The 21,296-nt window shown below is 57.7% G+C and overlaps 2 protein-coding genes across 4 annotated transcripts; one reads left to right on the forward strand and one right to left on the reverse strand.

Annotated features, from left to right (window-relative positions):
- Positions 1-241: 241 nt before the first annotated feature.
- On the reverse strand, positions 242-10,212 carry CRLF1 (cytokine receptor like factor 1). Of its 3 annotated transcripts, none has more exons than XM_090288931.1 (9): positions 9,962-10,212; positions 5,307-5,588; positions 4,853-4,982; positions 4,516-4,685; positions 3,419-3,576; positions 3,167-3,335; positions 1,128-1,315; positions 991-1,033; positions 242-542 (listed from the first exon to the last, which is right to left on the reverse strand). In XM_090288931.1, the coding sequence occupies exons 1-9, from the start codon at positions 10,071-10,073 to the stop codon at positions 529-531; spliced, it is 1,266 nt and encodes a 421-aa protein (XP_090145057.1). In that variant the 5' UTR covers positions 10,074-10,212; the 3' UTR covers positions 242-528. The 3 variants fall into 3 exon arrangements, with proteins under 3 accessions (XP_090145057.1, XP_090145056.1, XP_090145058.1); XM_090288930.1 differs by having other exon boundaries at positions 991-1,038; XM_090288932.1 differs by lacking the exon at positions 991-1,033.
- Positions 10,213-15,879: 5,667 nt separating this feature from the next.
- TMEM59L (transmembrane protein 59 like) lies at positions 15,880-20,971 on the forward strand. The gene is made up of 8 exons (XM_090290016.1): positions 15,880-16,104; positions 17,057-17,210; positions 17,292-17,395; positions 18,543-18,695; positions 19,293-19,395; positions 19,741-19,858; positions 19,953-20,070; positions 20,328-20,971. The coding sequence occupies exons 1-8, from the start codon at positions 15,943-15,945 to the stop codon at positions 20,454-20,456; spliced, it is 1,041 nt and encodes a 346-aa protein (XP_090146142.1). The 5' UTR covers positions 15,880-15,942; the 3' UTR covers positions 20,457-20,971.
- The last annotated feature ends 325 nt before the right edge of the window (positions 20,972-21,296 follow it).

A 21,296-nucleotide genomic window follows, 5' to 3' on the forward strand; every position in this document is an offset into this window, starting at 1 on the left:
ACCTGGTAAGGGGGCCCCATAGGGCCAGGGATGGAAGGTGGAAGACTCCCTTCCCCTAGACTGATCAAATTCTGGTGTTTTGAATCACACTCTCCAAGGAGCTCGGAAACACTTCCAATCCTGGGGAGGAAAAGTCTGAAATTCTGGGAGGTGAGAATTTCAATTGCAGAGTTTCTTCATGTCTCCTCTACATTTCCCACCCCAGGCCTCTGCAGCCCCAAACTCACCTTAACAATTAGGGTACCTAAGCAGATCATTTATTTTAAAAGATTCTTTGGTGGGTCCTGGGTGAGGGAAGTAATGATTCCTTTTCACTCTCAGCCTTGTCAGGGGTTCTGGGCAGCTTGGCTAACCCTCACAAACACCCCCCACTGGGTAGACAGAGATGTGATCCTTGGAGCTCAGTGCCCACTCCAGCTCCTACCAAGGGTGTTCAGGAACTGTGAGGTGAGGGTACAGAGCTGGCTCCAGTCTGGGTGCAGCCCTGGGTCTCCACGAAGCAGGGAGTTTGGCTCCAGCCCCTAGAGCTTATCTGGCAGGACCTGCAGGCAGAGAGGAAGCCAGGCTAAGCAGGGAGCCTAGAAGGGGGCAGCACTGCGGAGCAACTGAAGAACCACACCCACCCCCTCCAGTTCAGGTCCTGGCCCCTTCACTTTCAGATGAGTGACCTTTGGCAGGGTACTTCCTCTCCCTGGGCCTTGGTTCCCCATCTGAGAAGTAAGACTGTCTATCCATCCCAGGGGATGTACTGCAGGTAAAGCCCTCGGCAAAGGGCCCATGCAGTAGGCGCTCAAGCATGCTAACTTGGACCAGTATGTTCATTTATTCCCGAGGATGATGTTCCACCTGGCACATTTTCAAGGAGTTAGGTGCTCTTACTAGGCTAAAAGCCACAGGGCCAGGCACACACAGTTGGTGCTAACTAAATACTGGTAAATATCAGGATGGGCCCTTGTCTCCCTATCTCCCACCCACCTGGGCCCCTCTTACCTCTCGCCGCGCTGCGTCTGCCCGAGGGCAGGATCCCCTCGTCCTGTGCTTGGAAGGAAGGAGGTGGTGTCTGGGGGCTGCGAACCTACCTCTCCACCCCACCCCTCATCTTTCACCCACGGGTCCCTCCTTCCTACCTGGTTTCGGGTCTTGTGCGACTTCTGCATCCAAGCTCGCCACTGGTCGTAGAGGCGGAAGCTGAGGTTCGAGCAGTATGCGTGCTTCTTGAGCCAGCCCAGGAACTGCTTGAGCTCGCGCCGCACCGGCCCCGAGCTCGGCTCTCCGCCCCGCGGCTCGCAAACCCCGCCGCCCGGGCCCGGACGCTCTGAAAAGGGCGGAGCGGCAGCGTCAGAGCGAGCCCGACAGAGGGCGCGCGCGGGCAGCGGAGGGAGTGTCCCCACGCGGCGGCCACGTTCCCCTCGGGGACCTCCCTCATTTCCATGAGACCGGGTCCTCCCCACCGCCCAGCCCAGCAGCCCAGCTGCGCCCCTGAGGAGCTGGGGGGATTGGGGAAGGAAGAGACTCCTCCTCCACATCTCCTCGAGGAACCTGATTCCTGTGGCCTGAGCCAGGTGTGAGTGGAAGGGGTTGGGGAAAAGGTGAGAGGTCAAGGCCCGAGGGATGAGATGCAGAGACAGAGCAGGGGGCAGAGAAAGGGAGAGAGAGGCAGAGGCAGAGACTGAGAGATGGGGACAAAGAAAGACAGGAGATACACGGAAAACCAAAACCACGAGGGTCAGCCAAAGAAATTCAGAGAAAGGACGAGGTATGAAAAAAGTGTGGGGACAGAGAACCTGAGGATATAGGGACACAGAAACCAAGAAAGGCAGAAAAAGAGAGGGGAAGAGTGACAGAAAATCGAGACAGCCCCTCAGAGCATGAGCCAATGGGATGGAGAGCGGGTGGGAGGGCCAGATGGGAGGCCCGCCTGCCAGTGCAGCTGCTGGACTCAGACAGCCCCGAACAGGCAAGCGGATAAGGACATCGGCCTCACGTCATAAATAACACAGGGGACCCGCTGACAGGCCCTGGCACAGCCCAGGCCCCTGCTGGCCTCCCCCGGCCTCCCCCAGCCTCCCCAGCCTCCTCTGCAGACGCAGCGGCCTGCTGGCTCCCGTGCAAGAATCGCAGGTGCTGGGCACGAGCAGGGGCCAAGGCTCAGCCCCTCCCGGTCATGCTAGCTCCGCCCACCCCAGAACCTGGAGGGCCCCACAATGGGGGCTGGGGAGCCGGCTGCAGCTGGGCTCTGCCCCTCCCCCTCTGGGCCTTGGTTTCCCCATCATCCCAGGAGCGAGCATGGGCCTGGACTTCCAGCAAATTGAGTTCAGATCCCTGCATGATCTTGGGGGCTGGCTAAATCTCCTGCGGCCAAAGTGTTATCTCTTGAGGAAAAGGGGACACCCTTGCAGTGAAACCACGGCAGGAGAAGGGGAAGGGAGGCTTAGGTTGTGCTCACTATGAGGGCACTTCCCATGGGTATCACATTGCATCTCACCTGCACAACAGCCTGAGACAGGAGTCATTATCATTCCCACTTTCAGATGGGTAAGCTGAAGCCAGACATTTAAAATAACAGATTTCATGTCATTTCACAAAGGAGAGAATAGAGGTCCATGGTCTAAGAGGAACCCCAGGTGGCAAGAGGAGCCAGACTCAGGCCACTGATCATCCCTAGTCCCCTACCTGGGTCAGAAGGGGAAACTGAGGCCCATCAGAGGGACAGTTGGCAGCCCAACAGCCTTGAAAGCAGGGGCCTCAAACTCACTTGCCCTTAGGGGCTGGGGAGGAGGTATAGTTGGGTGAAACAGGCCCGTTGGGGATGAGGCAAATGGAGAGAGAGGACCAAGGCATAAAGGGGCAGCCTTTGCTGATAAGGGCTGTGGAGCAACGCTGGCTGTGTCTGGTTACATCTTCTAGACAACTTTTCTAGGGAATCTAGGATATTTGCGTTAAAACTTTCTGTTTTTAAATGTCTGCAAGTAGGTCAAAGTTTTCTTTCTTTCATTTTTTTCCAAATGATAGGTCAAAGAAAATAGATTCAGGGGCCAAATTTGGCACTGGGGCCACCAGTTTGAGACCTCTGTTCTGGAAAAACAAAAACAAGAAACAAGAAAACAGAAGCCCAGGCTGGTTTAGGGCTGGTCCCATAACAACCCAGCCCTGTTGAGGTGCTCACCACTGCGGGGGGTGGAGGCAGCCGTGGGGTGGCTCCATTCACTCCAGATCCCTGCCTTTTTGGAGCCGTAGATGCCAAAGGGGTTGCAGCGCACTTGCACGAAGTACACGGTGCCTGGCTTCAGGCCCGCCAGGCGGCACGAGGTCTGGTTGCTCACGTCGTCCACCACCTGGGCAGCAAGGGTAGGGTCAAAGATCAGGGCGGGCCGGGCCGGGCGGGGCCAGGGCAGGACCAGGGGACGGGGGCAGACACCTTCCAATCCACACTGTCCTCCACGCGGTAGCGGATCTGGTACTTGGCTTGGAAGAGGAAGTCCTTGAGGGCGGGTGGGGAAATCCAGCGAACGCTCAGCTGGTCCTCCAGGTCCCCGACGCGGTTCACGTGCACGTCGGGGGGGGGATCTGTGGTCACTGCAGGGCGGGATGGGGCGGGGCTTAGTCACAGGCTCCTCTGACTTGGCTGGCCCCTATCTGGGTTCAAATCCCAGAGCGCGCTGCTTAGGTGGCACCTGCTTCCGTTTCCCCTCTCCGCCCCTCTCGAGGACGGGTGGATTACATTAGGCAATACTCGGGAAACACTCAGCGCCTAGAAGCACTCAATTAATGTTAGCTGTTATCACCACTATTATCTGTGACAGGAGCAACGTAATCTTATCTTCAGGGAATTCTGTAAAAACAGACAGTGCCTGGCCTATAATATTATTATTATTATTTCCAGGAGGCCAGGGGACCACCACCCCTCACCTCCAGCTCCTTCCCACCTTACAAAGGTCATTGTTATGACAGCCTTGCTGGGTGCAGAGGGACAACTGAAACAGAACATGCCCACCACAGCTTCAAGACTTTAGGAAGAAAGCAAAGCGGGAAGCAGGCTGGGGTAGGCAGAGCTCCAGGCCAGGAGGGATCTGAGATCCTTCTGGGAGCCCTGTGGGAAGCAGGGAGGGCTGGCTCTCCCCGGAGGCCTTGGTGAGGGGCTGAAAGGGTTAAGGCACAGGACTGCTCAGGGCTGAGAAACACCCTAATTAGATTAGGCCCAATTCTGCTGCAGATCATCCATTTCCTGCCTCCTGCCTGCAACACCCCCCACCCCCAGCTCCAGACTGTGGATTCCTGGGGTGCCTGAGACCTGGGCACCCCCTCCCAGCTGAGGGGTGGGGTCCCTCCAGCACACCTGGGCTTCAGAGAAGGGGGCCAGGCCAGGTATTCTCCTTAGAGTGGAACTATCCTGGCTGATTCAGGGGGCTAGGGATTGATGGGTACTTCCCACCCCAACTATCAGTGTTGGACCAGAGATGCAGCCATGGCTGGGCTTGTTGGGGGGCAAGATCCACCCCCTGGGGAGTGTCTCACCCACATCCAGGATATCCAGTGTGAGCACATCTGAGCGTGCGGAGCCCAGCCTGTTGGTGGCTTCCACCCATATCTCGTAGGGAGTAAAGAGGGCCAGGTCCTTGGGGATGTGACAGGAGTAAGGTCCCACCGTGTGGTACTCCTCACACGTGTTGTCCTGCCCATACCACCTGCAGGGGAAAGGAGGTGAGGACATTTCAGGGTCCCTTTGGGGCCTCAGAACTCACTAGGGCAGCACCAGAATACAGACAGGATGCTGGGCTCCGAGAGGGCGGGCAGTCTTGGTAAAGGCCTCACAGCCAGGCTGGGACAAATGTCACTGAGGACCACCACCAACCTCAACTTGTACTTCAGGGAGTAGTTCGTGTGGAGGAAGGTCTCTCCATGGGCCCCTGGTGTCCAGCGGCATGTCAGGTCCTTCATGTTCTTGGACCAGCAACTGATGTTGAAGGGTTTCTCTGGGGGCACTGAGGAGGGGGTGCAGGGGCTGAGGGTCTGGACTGGCTGAGGACAGGCAGAGGAGCTGGTCGCCAGCCAGTCCCCACCTCAGTGAAGAGGGAGGACAAGGTGGATGTTGGTATGATCCCCCCTCCGCATGAGCTCTCTTGGGGACCAGGAGAAGAAGGGGTTCTCCAGGCACTCATTCCCACCCCAGAGTCCCATACCTCTCAACCTGTGCAAGCGTGCATGCCCACCATCCAGCCCTGGCCCAGAGGGCCCATGATTCATGGCCTTTTCCAGAGGGAGATGCTGCTCCCAAAAGCTACCCGAGTGTCCTGGGGGCCACTTACGGCCAACATAGAGGCAGGAGCCCGCCAGGATGCTGCCGTCTCGGGCATGGCACACAAGGTTGTCCCCCGACTGCTGCCTGGATCCATTGAGGTTGGCCAGGGCGAGGGCCAGGGTGGAAGCGTTGAGCACACGGGAGAGCTCAGGGGGCAAGCGGCGCCCGTTGAGGGTCCAGTAGAGGCCCTCTGCGGTGGGGCCCTGTGGGTCCCCCTGCACTGAGCACGTTGCCTGCAGGGAGGAGCCGATGAGGAGCGTGGGGTCCTGGGGACTGATCACAGCTGTGTCTGGGGTCAGAGAAGAGGGCCTTATCAGGCCTGGGATAGAACTGTCCTGAGCCCCCACCATGCTAGGACCTCCAGGACTCATGACAATCCTGCAAAGGCACTCTTAACTATTATCCTCATTTATTTATTTATTTTTTAATTTTAGAGAAAGGGAAGGGGGAGGAGAGAGTGAGAGAGAGAAATCTTCTTGTTGTTCCACTTATTTATGTATTCATTGGTTGATTCTTGTATGTGCCCTGACAAGAGAGGTAACCCACAACCTTGGTGTATCAGGACAATGCTCTAACCAACTGAGCTACCCAGCCAGGGTGAAAATCTTGTTCTTTTATGTATTAAAAAACCCAAGGATCTGAGATCAAGTACACTGCCTAAGGTTACTGAGGGAAGGGCACAGTATTCAAACCTAGATCTGTCTGTTTCCAAAGTCCTCCTTTGTGCTAGAATGGAAGGTGGCAGGGCAAGTTCTAGATCCCCATCAAAAGGCACTTGACTCAGTCCCTTTACTCGCTCTGTCCTTTGACTCATTTTTCCTAATCTGCAAAATGGGAACAAGAAAGTTCTTGGTCCCCAGAGCCATTATGATGATCAGTGACTTCCTAAACTGGGTTCTGTGAGTTGGGTGCTGAGCACTGGGCCTCAGGGATGCCCAGGGCTCCCTCTTCTGGAAATCAGAACCTAAGAGAAGCCTGTTTTATCCACAGGGAAACCAAGGGCCAGAGAAGAAAGAGGGTACTCAAAGTCCAAGCCCCTGGCACCCCTCCCTGGGTCTCAGTCTACCTGTCTGGGAAGTGGGCCATCATGGTACTGAATACACACAGTTTGAGTAGTGAAAATATTGTCGTAAGAACAACCCTGTGGGAACTTTAAGCCAGGGTTTGAATGCCACCAGCTCACTGTGGAGGTTTGGCCCAGGCACTTTATTTCTCTTAGTGTCTGAAAAGGAGCCTCCCTCCACCAACAGCAATTGTAGGGACTCAGTCACTCACTTATTCGATCCTTCATTCACCAATCACCTACAGTGTGCCAGGAGCTGGGAGTACCATGGTGACCAAGATACCCAAGATTTCAGCCCTTGTGGGCCTTGAATCCAAGAGAGCAGCAGGAAAAAAAGAACAAATAAATATCTAAGAGACTAGGGAGAAAGTAAATCATGAGTCAGTAGTGGCAGCTCAATGGCCCAGGAGGCCTGTCTGGGGAGGTGGCATTTGAGCTGAGACCTGAAATGAAATGAAAGAAGTAGCCACTAAAATATGTAGGAGAGAGTATTCAGGCAGTGGAAGCAGCAAGTGCAAATGTCCTGCGGCAGAAATAGTAGGAAATGAGGTCTGAGTGGTCAGCAGGGGCCTTACTGGCAAAGAGTATTCCAGGATTCTGAACAGGGGAGGTATTTACATTTTTAAAGGATTTCCAGGCAACAGTAAGAAGAGACTAATTGCAGGGGGGCAGAGGGGAGGGTAGCCCAGGTTCCTTGAGATGGCCGCCAAGGACAGGATGATCCTGACCCACTGGAAGCCCCCCGCCCCACCGCGATGCCAGTGGCTGCCTTGTGCTGGCCTTCACTGCCCTAGATGGGAAAGGTCGGGTGGATAGGGTTCCAGGGGCCAGCTCTGACGATTTTCCGGGGCAAACTTGGCTTGAGGGCCATATCTTGCTGGAACCTCGGATCACAGTTGCGTTTGAGGCTTGGCCCAGGGCTCTCCAGAGGTCTCAGCATCCGTGCGAAGGAGCTGGCTGAGCAGGCCAGAGATGAGGAGGCGGGGGCGGGCTGGCGGGTGGTGGTGTGGCGGGGGGGGGGGGGAGTTTAGGGGGGGGACTATGGGACCGCCCTGGAGGTCCCAGGCAGCCAGCCGCTGGCTAATTCGGAATTCCTCTGGCAAGAACTCAGGCGTGCCAGCATCTCTGCCTTGGCCCACCCACCGCTTCCTGCCTGCCCCCACCTCCAGCAGGGTGGGAGACACTGGCAGGCCTAGCCTGCATGGACCCCAGACCCACTCCCAGTCCTGGGGAGGTCACATCCCTCTTGCCGCCCCTACCGTCAAAGCCTAGTCAGGAAGGGACTTTCTGGGGGGTCCTGGCTGGGGGACACTGCCCCCTCTGCCACACCCACCTGGCCTGGACTAGCGTTGCTTGCCTGCCAGCAGCTGCAGCTGCCCTCCAAGGGCTGGGCGGGGGACGGGGCGAGAGGGCAAGGCCAGGCGGGCCTGGACAGGCCAGCCTCCCCACCATCCCCCCAAGCTCCAGCAGGAAAGGTCAGAGGGAGGCCTTCTCCTCCAGTAATGTGGGTGCCAATCCCAGCTGGAGCACCTGGGCAATTGGCTTCCCCTCTCCTGTTCTGCCCCCCACCCCCCCGCTACAAAATCGGAGGAAAATATATTCTACCTGATGGGAAGATTAATAAAATGAGATTACAAGGTCCAGAGTGCCTAGGAATCATTAGGATTATAGCGCCTCCCAGCTCTGGGGTCCAGACTGGCTTTGCACTTCCCAAAGCACTCAGGACCAGGATGCACATATTCTACAGCAAAGCAGCTGGAAAGAGCCCACTGAGATTGGGGAGTCCCTTAGCTTGATTTGGGGGGCTTCCTAGAAGGCTCCCCAAAGCAAATCCCTGGGCTAGGCTTTTAGACAGCCCTCCCACCCTGTATCCCTGCCTCTCTGCCATTCCCACAGAACTGGGGCCTTTAAAAGTTTTTCCCTTCCCCACTTTCCAATCTGGGGCCACTGCCGTTATTAAAAAGGAACACCATGTGTTTTAAAAGGGAAAAGTGTGAAATTCTCTGTAAGCAATGCAGGAGGGTGGCCTCTACCCCAGGGTCCCCATCTCCCATCCCGCTGGTACCTGCAGACACTTTACGACCCACCCGCCTGCTGGTCAGGTGCTAAGACACACCGTAAGTAGAAACATATTGCCGAGGTGTGAGAATCTTTTATTTAACTTCTTCCCCCTTAAAGGAAAAAACACACATACAAGAACCACCCCACCACCACCGTCCCTGCTGCTCTACAGACTGGAAACAAAGCCTGCAATGAACATTTGCACTCACAGGCGCTGCCCTCTGTCTGACAAAGGCGTCAGGGACCCAGGGAGGGTCTGGGGCAGTCCCTCACCTGCCCAGGCATCCTAGATTGCTGGGTTTTCAGCAAGTGCCCCTAGGGGGTGCCCAGACCCTGTCCTCTCTGGAGGAGCACCACAGGGAGCTTGCAGACAGCTCTTTGCAGTGTGGGGCATCCTGGGCAGCAGTGAGTGTCCATCGGGAGCAACCTGCATATCTGGACACAGTGTGTGGAGTGACGATCAGTATCCAGGGCAGGCTTTGCCTGCATGTGTGCTCCTGTGTTATATACCCTGAGGAAATGAGTGTGTGACCACGAAAGTGTGTGTGCCAGGGATGGAATGTGTGTGCGCCCCCATAGTGTGCAAATGTGCATCTGGGATTCAGCGTGTGCGTCTGAGGGCCAGGGTGATGGGCCACAAGCCAGTGTGTCTTTGTGTGTCTCTCTGGGTGTGTCCCAGAGCGGATCTGGATGTAGAGACGGTGTCCTGGAGGGGGTGTGCATGGGGTGGAGGACAGAGAGTGCCGACGCCAGGAGCTACCGACGGGGCGGGGTCTTGGCCTGCCCAGCTGTGGGTCTGCGGGTCCCCCCAACCCCCCAAGGCTGGGCCCGTGGTGCCCTGGACTCTATGGTTCCCGATTCCTCTCCCTCTCACCCACTGGCTCACAAAGATTTCTCTCGCTGGAGGCTTTCAGCCCAGCGCAGCCCGGCCGGTAACAGTTTCGAGCTGTCCTAGTGGCTGGGACTCCGCGGACCCCCGCGCGCAGTGTCCCGCTAGGGGAGGGCGGCGGCGCCAGCCCGCGGAGAAGCGCGTCCCCGGGGACCCCGGGACGCGCGCCAGGCGGCCAGAGCCGCCCCCCTCCCGCCCCGCCTTCCTCGTGGGGCTCATCCCTCCACCGGGGGGTGCTCGGGGCCAGCACCCAGCGCGCCTTCCGCGTGCGCCCCCACCCAGGAGCGGTACCCCGCGGTCTCTGAGGCTCTAAGTCCGTGGACGCTATTGCCTGCGCCCGCCGAGTCCCGGCATGCAGAGGGTCCCAGGCCGCGGCCCCCAAAACTCCGGGGGCCGGGCCAGGCGTCCTCGGCTCGGCGGCCCAGGTAAGGCCTCGGGCGAAGAAGCCGGACCCGCGGGCCAGTGGACTGCTGCGCTGTGCGTCCCGCAGGTGAGGGCGCCCCGAGGGCCGAGCCGGGGGCGCCTTCCTTTGTTCCCGGGCTGTCCAGGTGGCGCCTGCGCTCCTTACCCCCCCCCCCCCTGCGGCTGCCCCCAGGGCGCACGCTCTCCGCCCAGGCGGGAAGGGGAGAGCAGGGCGCTGGGTACTCACGGGCTCCTGATCCGTCTCGCGGCGCCCCGAGGACGCAGAACAGCAGTAGGGGCAGCAGCGGCGGCGGCCGCCGCGCGGATTGGGCGGCGGGGCCCAGGCGGTCGGCGGGCATGGGGCCGGCGGTGCCGGGGGCGCGCGGCGGGCAGCGGCAGCGGCGGCGCGGGGCGCGGGAGGGCACGGGCTCTGTAAGCCCGCACGTCGCTGGGCGCGGGCGGGGAGGCCGAAGCAAGTCTGAGCAGCCGAATTGACAAGGCGCTAATGCGCCACTGGCCCCGCCCGGCCCCGCCCCCGGCCCGGCCCTGGTCTGGGGGTGGGAGCGACGGCCCCGCACCGGCTTCTCCGCTGCCCGCCCGCCCGCGGGCACCGCGCGCCCCACCCGTCCGGCCTCCGCCCCGCCGCACACTGCGCGCGCCCTGAACCCGTGGCCCAGAACCCCCTCCCACCCATCCCCTACTGGCCTGGGACTTCCCATTCGAACCCAGCCAGCTCCGGGCTCCCCATCCCCAATATGGGGACCTGGTGCCCCCAACTCCGTTTCATATTCCCGCCCACTTCCTTGCACCCTGCTCTCGGCGCTGTGCCGCTTCAGTGTTCTCTATGGCCCTCAGCCTTCGCCTGCTCTTCCCACCCCCGCCACCACAATCTAGCCCCCATCCAGCTCTGGTCCAGCTCGCCACCCCACTAAGTGGTCCCTGAGCCCCACTAGTTTCCATGGCCAGCCCCCTTTCTTCCCTGGGGCTTGAGAGTCGTCCCATACTCGCCCCACGCCATCGGCGCGCGGGTTCCGCCAGTCGTGGCCCAACAGCCCCCCTCTCACTGCATCCTGCTTGTCCTCCGTCTTTCTCGGGCAACCTCCGGCCCAGGCTTTACTGAAGGAAAGACGGAGAAAAGGCTGGAAGTTCGGAGTCCCCGGGCCTTCATTCTGGCTCAGCTGTCCCCCTCGCGCAGGATGGGGTTGAGGTTCTTCGGGGCGCCTGAGGGGCCTCAGGAGGGAGCTCCCGCGTGGGCAGACGGGGAAAATGGGCCCCCGTGGGAGCAGTGTGCGGGTCCCTCCCGCGGGCGAGAGCGATGTCCTGGAGGAAAGTGGTAAGTAGCCCCCCCCCAGACTCATTGACACCCCCCACGGAAAAATCCGCTCAAGGGCCAGCAGATGGGGTGCGCCACGCCGTGAGTAATCGCTTCGGCGGCCGCCGCCCGCCGACTCCAGGTAACGCCGGCTGCCGGGAGCGATGCTAGTTTGTCTTACTTTTTTTTTTGCGCAGGAATCCTTTTCCGTGTTATTATTTTTGGCCATTGCTTGGGTTTCGGGACCCCGTACCCTGACGCTTCATTCCCCTCCTTTCTGGGTCCCTAGCCGATCAGTGAGCCTAAGATGAAAGAGTTCTGGTCCCTAAGGCCGCGGTGGAAGGGCGCCTGAAACAAGAGTTCCAGCCGGGCCCGGCGGGTTTGGGTCAAAGCCCCGCCCCTAGCCAGGAGTCCTGAGAGGAGAAGGTCTCTAACTCTCCCGGCAAGGCGTTCCGTTAGAGGTCTGGACCCTTCACCCATGTCCCTAATTAGCCAAGGGTGTAAAAGTGACTGAGGGGGGCTCAGGAGCCTCCACCTTATTTGCTCAAAGCTGCCCTCCACCCCTGCTACATGGGACTCCATCTGAGACTTCGGACTGTCAGAAAAGAGAATTGGAGGATGGGGTCCTGGGGGGTGGGGGGCAGAGAGTAAAGGCTTTACTTGGACCAGCCAGGCCTATGTCTCATTTTGTCCCTGGGCACAGTGGGTGACTCCTAGCCAGCCTACGGGTTTCTGTGGGAAAATGCAGTGCAGCAGGGGGCCCCACAATCTAAGTGCTTAGCATAGCACTGAGCACTGGGGGTGGGGGTGGGGTGCTTTTGGAGCAGAGGTAGGCCCCAGGTCTCAGTTTGTCATCTCTGAAAAATGGGGTCCAGATCCTACCTGCCACGTGGGTGAAGTGGAAGTGGCAGTTCTTGGATGGAATTGTGTCCAGGATATATGCCACCCCTTCCCTCCTCTTCAACGTTTAACTCCCTCCCTGGAGGACTTCTAGTATCTGGAACAAAATCTTGACACTTCCCCCCAATTTCTGCTCCTCCCCCAGTCATTCCCCAGTCTTGGAAAAAGGCTCCCCCATCCACCCAGGTGCTCAGGCCAGAGACCTGGAGGCGCGCATGACAACTCTCTCCTTTGTGCATCCCCCACGTCCCATCCATCAGAAAATCCTGTTGGCTCTGATTCCAAAATACATCCCCAACCTGAAATTCTGACCCCCTTCTCCCCACCCCATGTGGGTCCAGGCCCCACCATCTCCCTCTGGGGTGTCACCCAGCCTTCTCCTGTGCTTCCCCATAAACTTTCTGCCCCCATCTACACAGCAGGCAGAGGGAGCTTTAAAAAGAAGTGAGCAAGTCTCCTCTGCCCTGCCACATTCCTCCCCTCCCCTTCCCCTTCCTCTCCCTCAATCTCTCCAGCCAGTGCAGCCCCATTTCCCCAAACACATCAGGCAGGGTTTTTTGTATGTTTGTCGTTCCCTCTGCAGGGATGCAGTTTCCCCAAATCTTCCCCGAGTTAGTCCTTTCTCTTCCATCAGGTCACATGTCAAATGTCACCTTATAAAAGGACCTCCCACCCTTCCCAAGCACTCTCTATCCCTTTCCCCCAGTTCTTCAAACACCGGCTTTCTCTGATGACTTATTTTCTTTAGACCATGAGCACAATGAGAGCCATTAGAACCCCATGTTGGGCGCAGCACAGAAGAGCTCAGGGAACATTTGCAAAACGAAAGGGTAGAGAATTCTCAGTCCCTCCAAGCAGCAAGAAAACTCAGTTCCAGTGAATCATGCTGCCTGGGGTCCCAGTCAGGCCTATGCCCCTAACATGCTATGTGACCCAAGCCAGTAGCCCCTCTCCTCTGGTTCTTATCTATGGAAAAGTATGGATCATTTGGATTTCCCAATCCTGTCCTGCCCTGTCCTGGGGTGTGCCCTCTGCTCTCTGGGTGACCTTGACCCCATACCTTTGACTTTAAGGAAAAATTTGACCTCTGGGTGCACCCTTGCTTACCCTTGGTGCCCCTGTGGCTTAACCCCTTCTTCCCCATTCCGCCACCTCTTTGCACAGGAAAAGGAACCAGCATTGATGGAACTTCTAGCAAATATTGACCCAAGTCCTTGAAGGTGGCTGGGAATGTACTGAGGGGGTACATGGAGGGAGGGCCCCACATGAGCTAGGGGAAGGTCTGCTCTTTAGTTTTTCAACCTCTGCACCTAAAGATTAGGTTGAGGGAGACCCTCCAGCCCCAGCTCCCTGTGTCATTCCAAGGTACTGAGGTGCCACTGGGAGGAGGCCGTGATTACAGCACCTTTAGGGTTCCATAGGGACCCAGAGCCAGTGGGAATGAGAAGGGCACAGAGCTACCTCTCCCATGAGATACCTCCCCCCCACCCTCACCCCCCTCCTTGTGTTTCAGGTCAAGTCAGTGAGTGTTCTCAGGAAGCGGTGACAGAGAGGTGGACAGGGGGGTTAGGGCAGCAGAATCAGGTTCAGGACCCGTGTGCACAAGACAGTGGGGCTTTATCATTGCCACCCAGGAGGCTGAGCCTGGGGAGCTGGGATTCTTGGGTTACAAGCATTGGAGGTGGGAGTCCCAGGGCTGCCTAAATCCAGGTCAGGGCCAGTGCTCTGAGCCATGGAAGCCTGGGTTCCCTACTCCTCTACTACCCTGGAGAACCTACGATATCTGGGGTCCAGGAGGTGCTGGCAGTTGGGGAAGGGATACATTGTGCCCCTCTCCCCTCCCTGCCCATTGGCAGTAATCTCTGGCGCCAAGAGGCTGTGCCTTCTTCTCAGCCTGTACCCGACTTGGGGGTGGGGGTCAGCGGGGTCGTGGTGGGGGCGGCAAGGGACAAAGGGCGCTTGTCCAATGCCCGCTCTGACCTCGGCCGCCGCTTCCCGGACGCCGGGCCGCCGCTGATTCACACCCAGGTTGGCCGCAGCGCCCCCAGCCAGCCGCCCCCGCCGGGCCGCTCCGGGGGGTAGGAAGGGGGGGGACGACGAGGGGCGGCGCCGAGTCAACTTTCCCTCTTAAGCCCCGAAGGAATGTCGGCGGATTTCCTGAAATCCGACCCTGGCCGCCCGCCGGCCCTCCCGCCCCTCACCTGGATCTGCTCCCTCGAGAACTGCAGGAGGAGCGAGGGGCTCACCTGGGGGGCCGAGGTCAAGTCCTCCTTCCGCTCCCGCCTCCAGCTGCCTCGTGGAGCAGAAAGGGGAGGGACGGACAGCAATCAAACCTTTTCATTCTTCTCCGGAGACCTAGGCCAGTGGTCCAGTCCCTCCTGCCTCAGTTTCCCCCCGCAGGACTCGGGGTGTCCTTCCTGTTGCGCTCTAAGTGACGCCTCTTAATGCCCGACGTGCCTCACCTGTACCAGCACTCTTGGCCACCCTGAGCCTCAGTTTCCTCATCTGTAAATTAAGAAATGTTATCAGTACTTCCTTTATAGGGTTGTTAAAGAAAATGCCTGGGAAGTATTTTGAGATGAATGCAGAACGGTAATTGTGGAAGGCTTAGGAGCATGGGGCTCTGGAATCTTAATTCTGTCAAGGAGGGTCCTGGGGCCTAGATTTCCCACTAGTGAAATGGGGACGTTTCCCGAGGAGCAGGACTGGCGCGCGGTGTGTTAGACAAGGGGTTCCCCCACACTCTCGCAAACCGGGGCTGAAGCCCCTAGCCGCAGGGTCGCTGCCGCCTAGCCTGGGAGGCGAAGGGGAGGGGCGCGCCGGAATCCAGATGTTCGGGGTTCACCAGGCACAGCCGCGCCTGATTAAGCCACGTGGGGTCCGGCGGAGGCCGCGGAGATGAAAGCGCGGCGACCGACCCGGGGAAAGCGTGAGCCATTCCAACCCCCATCTGCCCTGTTCCTTCCTCCTGGGCTGGAACCTGCGGCGGCCTCTGACCCCTTGACCCCGCGAGGCTGCCACCCCATCTGCGGGGACGGGGCATAGAAGACGCGCAGACAGCGGCAAGCATGTGTGAGGGACACGCCAGCGAGAAGCGGTCATCTTTGCAGAAGATCCAGGTTTAGAGGGGTGCCCCCACTTCCATGCCTGAGGAAGAGTTAGCTAGGGTGACCTCATAACGCTGGATTCACGGGGCTACAACGTGTCACCTTGGAGTTGGACTTTTATGGAAACCAGAAGTGTAAGCTTGTCCCAAGTTATCCCAAGAGAATTAGAATTTTTAGTAGCACTTACGCATCCCTATCTGCAGCTCTGTGCCCCATTCCACTCAGCCTGGGGCTGAAGGGCCCCCCGGTGTGGGGGAGCAGGAGCTAGATCTACCAGATCTGTGGACCAGGCTGGGCCACGGGAAGGTAAGTCTGGGGGAGCCCTGAAAGGGCTGGGAGGGCTTCCCAAAGGAGGCAAAACTTCGCACAAGTTACCACCTCCCTGACTTGGGTATCAAAGGAGATAATGCCCTGGACCTTCCCAAGGCCTTGGCTGACCGAGCCCTGCAACACCTCACCACCGTCCATCTCCACTCTCTGGCTGGGCTCCAGCCCCAACTCCCTCCTCTCCTAACAAGCTCCTCTCTGCTTCAGGTTTCTCGCAGTTTCTTCTTCTTTCATTACCTGGCTTGGTCCTCCCTGATACCCTGGCGAATAGACCCTCTATCTCATCACCCGATTTGTTTACTTTTGCTCCTAGCTCAGGCTGAGATCCTCTCTCCGGTGAATACGAGGGAGGTGTCAGGGCACCCTCGAGATAGACCAGATGTCAGAGGCCGCGATACACCTGCCCACACCCCTGAGGTGCAGCTGCACCGCTCCCCCGCCTGTTCTCCGCATCCGCCACCCCCCGCTTCCCAGGCTGCCTCGCTCGGGTGACGTCAGCGACCCGGTCTCAGCCGCCGCCGCCGCCGCATCCTCCGCGCCTGCGGGAGCCGGCATCCTGCGCCCCTCGCGCCTGGCGGAGCCATGGCTCTGGTGGCGCTGCTGCCTCTCCTGCTACTGTTGCTGCAGCCTCCGCCCACCACGCTCGCGCCTCCAGCCCGCGACCCCTTCGCCCCGCAGCTCGGGGACACGCAGAGCTGCCAGCTGCGGTGCCGCGATCGCTACCCTACTCCGCAGCCCTCGCAGGTGACGCACATTCAGCGCCAGTCCGAAGACCCGCGATCTCCTGATGGGGGAGGGGGTTGGGGATGCTGGTCCCTCGGTTGGGAGCAGACTGGTTCCTAGGAGGGGGAAGGGGTCGGAAATGGGGTGAGTGTTTGTTCTTTTGAGGTTGGGTTCCTTTGGTGGGGGAAGGGCTGGGGTCCATTGAATGGAGTCAAGCGCGGGCACCCTGGTCCCCCAATGTGATAGTGGTGTTTCTGCCTTGGGGGAGGGGCTGGGGGGCCCTGCGATGAGGGAGGGTATTGGGACGCGGGTCCCTGCGATGAATGCAGGGTTGCGGGGCAGGGGGGTATCCCTCCAAGCAGGGATGGGGTAGAGCGAGGGCTGAGGATCCTAATGCCACCTGGTGGATTTCCTTTACACTCTGCTGCACAAGGACCCTGGCGCGCCCAACCCCCACCTCCGTAGGGCCAGTCCCCTCCTTCTCGCCAACCCAACCAGCTTTCATATACTCACATATCCCTCCCTACACCCATTCAGAGTTACCAGCCCCCACTTTTACCCTTACTTCCCCACCAAGCTGCTTCCCAATTTTCCCAGGCCTAAAGGGTGACAAAACCTTCTCTGAGCACCCCCCCCCCCACCTTTCTCAGGTCCTGAGAATCCTCCTCAATATCCCCCGTCTCCCTTGGAGCCTTTAGGGGGCCAGTTTCTCTCCAACTTCTTCAGTTTTCTAACCTTTGCTGAAATTAGCATTCTCCATTGTCCATCTTGCTTCTCAAGCCCCCTCTCCCTCTGTCCTCAGAGCTAAGAGCCCCCACTAACTATATTCTTAGCCTCATCCTAATCTCCCTTGATTTAAGGAAGGGGAATCAAATCTTCTACCTCTTCCCCTGAGTGCTTCCAGTGCCCACCTCCTCCTACTCCTCCCTCTGGCCTGAGCTGTGTGCCCCCCACCTCCTACCCCCACCCCCAGGAGGAGCTTGAGCAGGACTTCTCCAAGTCCGGGAATGAATATGACAGGGCCATCTTCATCAGTGCTTGTGAGCGAGGCTGCCGCCTCTTCTCCATCTGCCGGTTTGTGGCCAGAAGTTCCAAACCCAATGCCACACAAGCTGAGTGTGAAGCAGGTGAGGGCTGACTGGGCAGGCCAGGGTACAGAGAAGTGGCCTAGGAAGCCTGCTCCCAGTCACCCCCTTCTGCCCCTGCAGCCTGTGTGGAGGCCTACGTGAAGGAGATGGAGCAGCAGGCCTGCAGTGAGGGCTGCTGGAGCCAGAACCCTGAGCTGGAGCCTGAACTAGAGTCCAAGCAGAAGGTGGGCATCCTCCTACCTGCTGCTCTGGGCTTATACACCCACTCCTGCAAATCTATCTCATGTCCAGAGTCTCCCAGGCTCTCTGATCCATTCTGGGCCTACTGGGTATCCTCAATCACTCATGTCACATCTCAAGCCTCAGTTGCTATCTCTGTGACATGGGAAGTATCCCTCACTACCCCGCCCCACCACCTTGCAGGAAGTAAATAACAGAAAACAGCCACTATTTATCAAGAATTTGTCCTAGCCCAGAGCTGTCCTCAGCCTGTCCCAGATTCCTTGTGCTGCCCAGAGAGGTACCAGGGACAGTGTCATGCCCAAGGAGCTCAAGGTTACACAGTTAGAGCTGTGCAGAGGTGGCATCTAAAGCCAGTCCCACCATGTCTTACAATCATCCCTCAACTAGCTCATCTTCAGTGGCACTAGAGCTCACTTTATTGAGCACCTATTGCATGCCAGGTGCTGGTTTAAGCACTTTTCTCGTGATGAACCAGTGGCCAGTCATCTGGGGAGCTTAGTTCAGGAAGAAGAAACCTGCCAAGCATACATACACTGCCCTCCCTCCCCCACCATCCTGGGGAGAAATAATAATTGCTCACCTGTTAATAACTGCTTACTCATAGTCATGAGTGAATCTAGGCAATGTGGCATCAGAGGGAAACAGAGGCACAGGAAATAATTCATCTTAGCCAGAGACCCATGGGCTGGGATTCCACAGAAAGCCCTTTCTCCCTTTCTCCATTTTCCTCCACCTGCTTCAGCCTTTCTCTGTTCATAAAAGCACAGTGCACTATTATTCCTTCTTATTCTGATGCCATCAAAAGAAGAAGAAGAATGATGGCAAAAATTTTAATAATAGCAGCTATTATATATTAGGCACTTGTACTGTGTCATTGTCTAGTTGAAATCTTGTTGCAACCCCATAATGGAAGAGAATCATTCCCATTCTAGGGCTTAGAGAAGGCAATCCATTTCCCCGAGGGCACTCAGCCAGCCAAATACAGCAGAGGTCTGTGTTTCTCATACACAGCCCTGTTGCCCCAAACCACTTGGCAAATTCCAATCACAGTGGACTCACCCAGCTCACTTCCCATTGGTCAATGCCCTACTTTAGTAACATTTCGGGCCTTGGGCTTCCCCTTGGCAGAGAAAGGTTCTGGAAGCTCCGAGTGGGGCTCTTTCGCTTCTGGACTTGTTTTCAACCCTCTGCAATGACCTTGTCAACTCGGCCCAGGGCTTCGTTTCTTCCACCTGGACATACTACCTGCAGACTGACAATGGGAAGATGGTGGTATTTCAGGTGAGGGGTCTGGCAAGAGCTACACTAGAGTGGTTGGTGGGTGGTCAGGGTAAGAAGGTGGGATACATTCGTTCTTGGCTCATGAAATGCAAAATTTATAGGTGATCAATCAGTCATTTGCTTCAGGCACAGCTGGATCCAAGCGTTCAGTGTCTCATTTTGCCACTTGATTCTGCTTTCCTTTGTGGTGGCTTTATTCCCAGGCAAGCACTTTACCCCTCATAATAGGGTGGATGCCTAAGGCTCTAAATTACAACTTCTCTGGAGTTGTAACTAAGCAAGAATTTACTCTCGCCCTGGCTGGGTCACATGACTACCTCCCACCCAATCGCTGTGATCCTATTGGCTTGGCCTGGATCATGTTCTTATTTTAGGAACGAGAGTCTGGGGTCCAGACAAATTGACGGGCCCACAATAGAGGGAACAACCTCCCTGACATCACAGCCCCATGGAAGACTGTTCTTCCTGCATCCAGTGGAACTAGGTGCCAGCTGGGCAGGGGACAATGTAGCCCATGTAGGGCACAGAAAGGTGCTTCCAAAACCAAGGTGGTGTCTTTCTAAAGGCCTTCTCTGTGCTGTCTTGTTCTTGATCCAGACCCAGCCCATGGTAGAGAGCCTAGGGCATGAGGGAGCCCGTCTGCAGCGAGTAGAGGTGACCTGGCGGGGATCCCATCCTGAGGCCTTGGAGGTGCATGTAGGTAAGATCTGAACCTAGACCAGTGTTCCTTTCATGGGTGGCTCCACTGCCATAAGGAGTCCTCTTGGCAAATGAACCCTCTAGAACTGGGATTTCTGTCTGAGCTCCTGGAATTCTGTAATCTATCTCCCAGGGTTCCACGGTGCATTTCCCAGGGTTCTGTGGTTCATCTCCCAAAGCTCCCTGGTCTGTTTCCTAGGGTTTCATGGTGCATCTCCCAGGGTTCTGATCTATTCCAGGACTCCACGACTCATTCATTACCCCAGGTCCTGGCCTCCTTTCTCCTCTGGCTGCCGTGGCCTCTAGGGGAAAGACTGGGGCCACAGAGGAACAACCTGTGTCTCAGACCCTTTAGGCCCCTTGGACAAGGTAAGGAAGGCCAAGATCCGAGTCAAGACCAGTAGCAAGGCCAAGGTGGAGTCTGATGAGCTGCAGGACAGTGACTTCCTGAGTTGCATGTCCCGGTGGGTGGCAGGATCCTGAGAGTGGGGTTGGAGCAGGAGGGGAGGGTTCCCAGACCTCACTAGGGTCACTGAGAGTACCTGCCATGTTGGGCAGGCGCTCGGGGCTTCCTCGCTGGATCCTGGCCTGCTGCCTCTTCCTCTCTGTGCTGGTGATGCTGTGGCTCAGCTGCTCCACCTTGGTGACTGCTCCTGGCCAGCACCTCAAGCTCCAGGTGGGTGGGGCCAGTGGGTGGGCCTGGAGAAGGGGTGGGAGAGAGCTGCTCCCTAGTTCTGGATGGGTCTATCCCCTATCCATGGAAGCAGGGCCCCCTGACCTGCTGTGTGACGTTGGGCAAGTTTCTTCACTCCCTTTTGAAATGGGGGGAAGAATGCCTCCTTCCCTTAGTCAGAGTGACCTGAGATCAGGGGTGGGAAGGCATCTTGCAGGGTAGGGGCTCAGTAGCCTGCCCTCCCTACTCCTCCCTTGCAGCCCCTGACACTGGAACAACACAAGGGCTTCATGGTAGAGCCAGACTGGCCCCTGTACCCTCCCCCGTTGCATGCCTTTGGGGACAGCCCCCTACCCTACAAACTGAAGCTGGACCTGACCAAGCTGTAGGCCTTCCTTGGCCTGAGCACTGCCAGGAACAGGAGCTCCTCCATCCTCACTGCCCGGCACCCAGGGGTCCAGGCCAGCGTGGGACCATCCTTGGGCTCCTGCATACCCAAATCTTCTCTCCCTGGTCCCCTCCCTCACTCCTCTGGGTCATGGGGTTGCCATGCCCCCACTGGGGGGCGGAATCTGGCCTTTGTTCCTCCTGTGGCCTCCTTTCCCTGGAATGCGCTACTTTTTGTCTTTATTGTGTAGCTTCATGAGTATTTGAACCCAAGTTCTGTGCCACCTTCCTTCCTCGTCTTTACTCTTGATGGAGGACATTTCTGAGGCCTCAGGGGAACCTACAGTCTTGTGCTAGGGCTCCCCCCTATCCCCACCTCACTGTTGGAGATCTGGCTCCAGTGGGAGGAGGCCCTCTGAGGGGAGGCTGTGGGCAGCTCCATGCTGGGAGAGTGGGCAGCTGAAGTTGGAATTGCAGCATGGGGGTTGGGAGGAATAAACCATGTACATGAAACAGTCTTGGACCAAGCCTCCTTCTGTTCATTTTTCCACGGCCCTTGGAAGAATGATCTGAGCATGACTGTGATTTCTGCTGAGCAGGCCCTTTCTGAGATGGAGGAAGCCCTGGGAACTCCCTGTGGCTCATGTACCCCTAGAGGTTGATCTACTTGGGCTTTCTCTGCCTTCCAGCTAGAGTCAGCCATGGTGGTGGGAGGGAGCAGTGACAGGACCAGCAAGATGTGGGAAGAAGGAGGAGTGAGAAGTTGGTGTTTCTCTCCACATGTCCCTCCCTACATTCCTCAACCAAAAGCTGCAGCTCCACCAAGTGAGCCTTCAGGCTGG

Source organism: Furipterus horrens, unplaced genomic scaffold, assembly GCF_987537825.1.
Source record: "Furipterus horrens unplaced genomic scaffold, mFurHor1.1.pri manual_scaffold_10, whole genome shotgun sequence".
NCBI lineage: Eukaryota > Metazoa > Chordata > Mammalia > Chiroptera > Furipteridae > Furipterus > Furipterus horrens.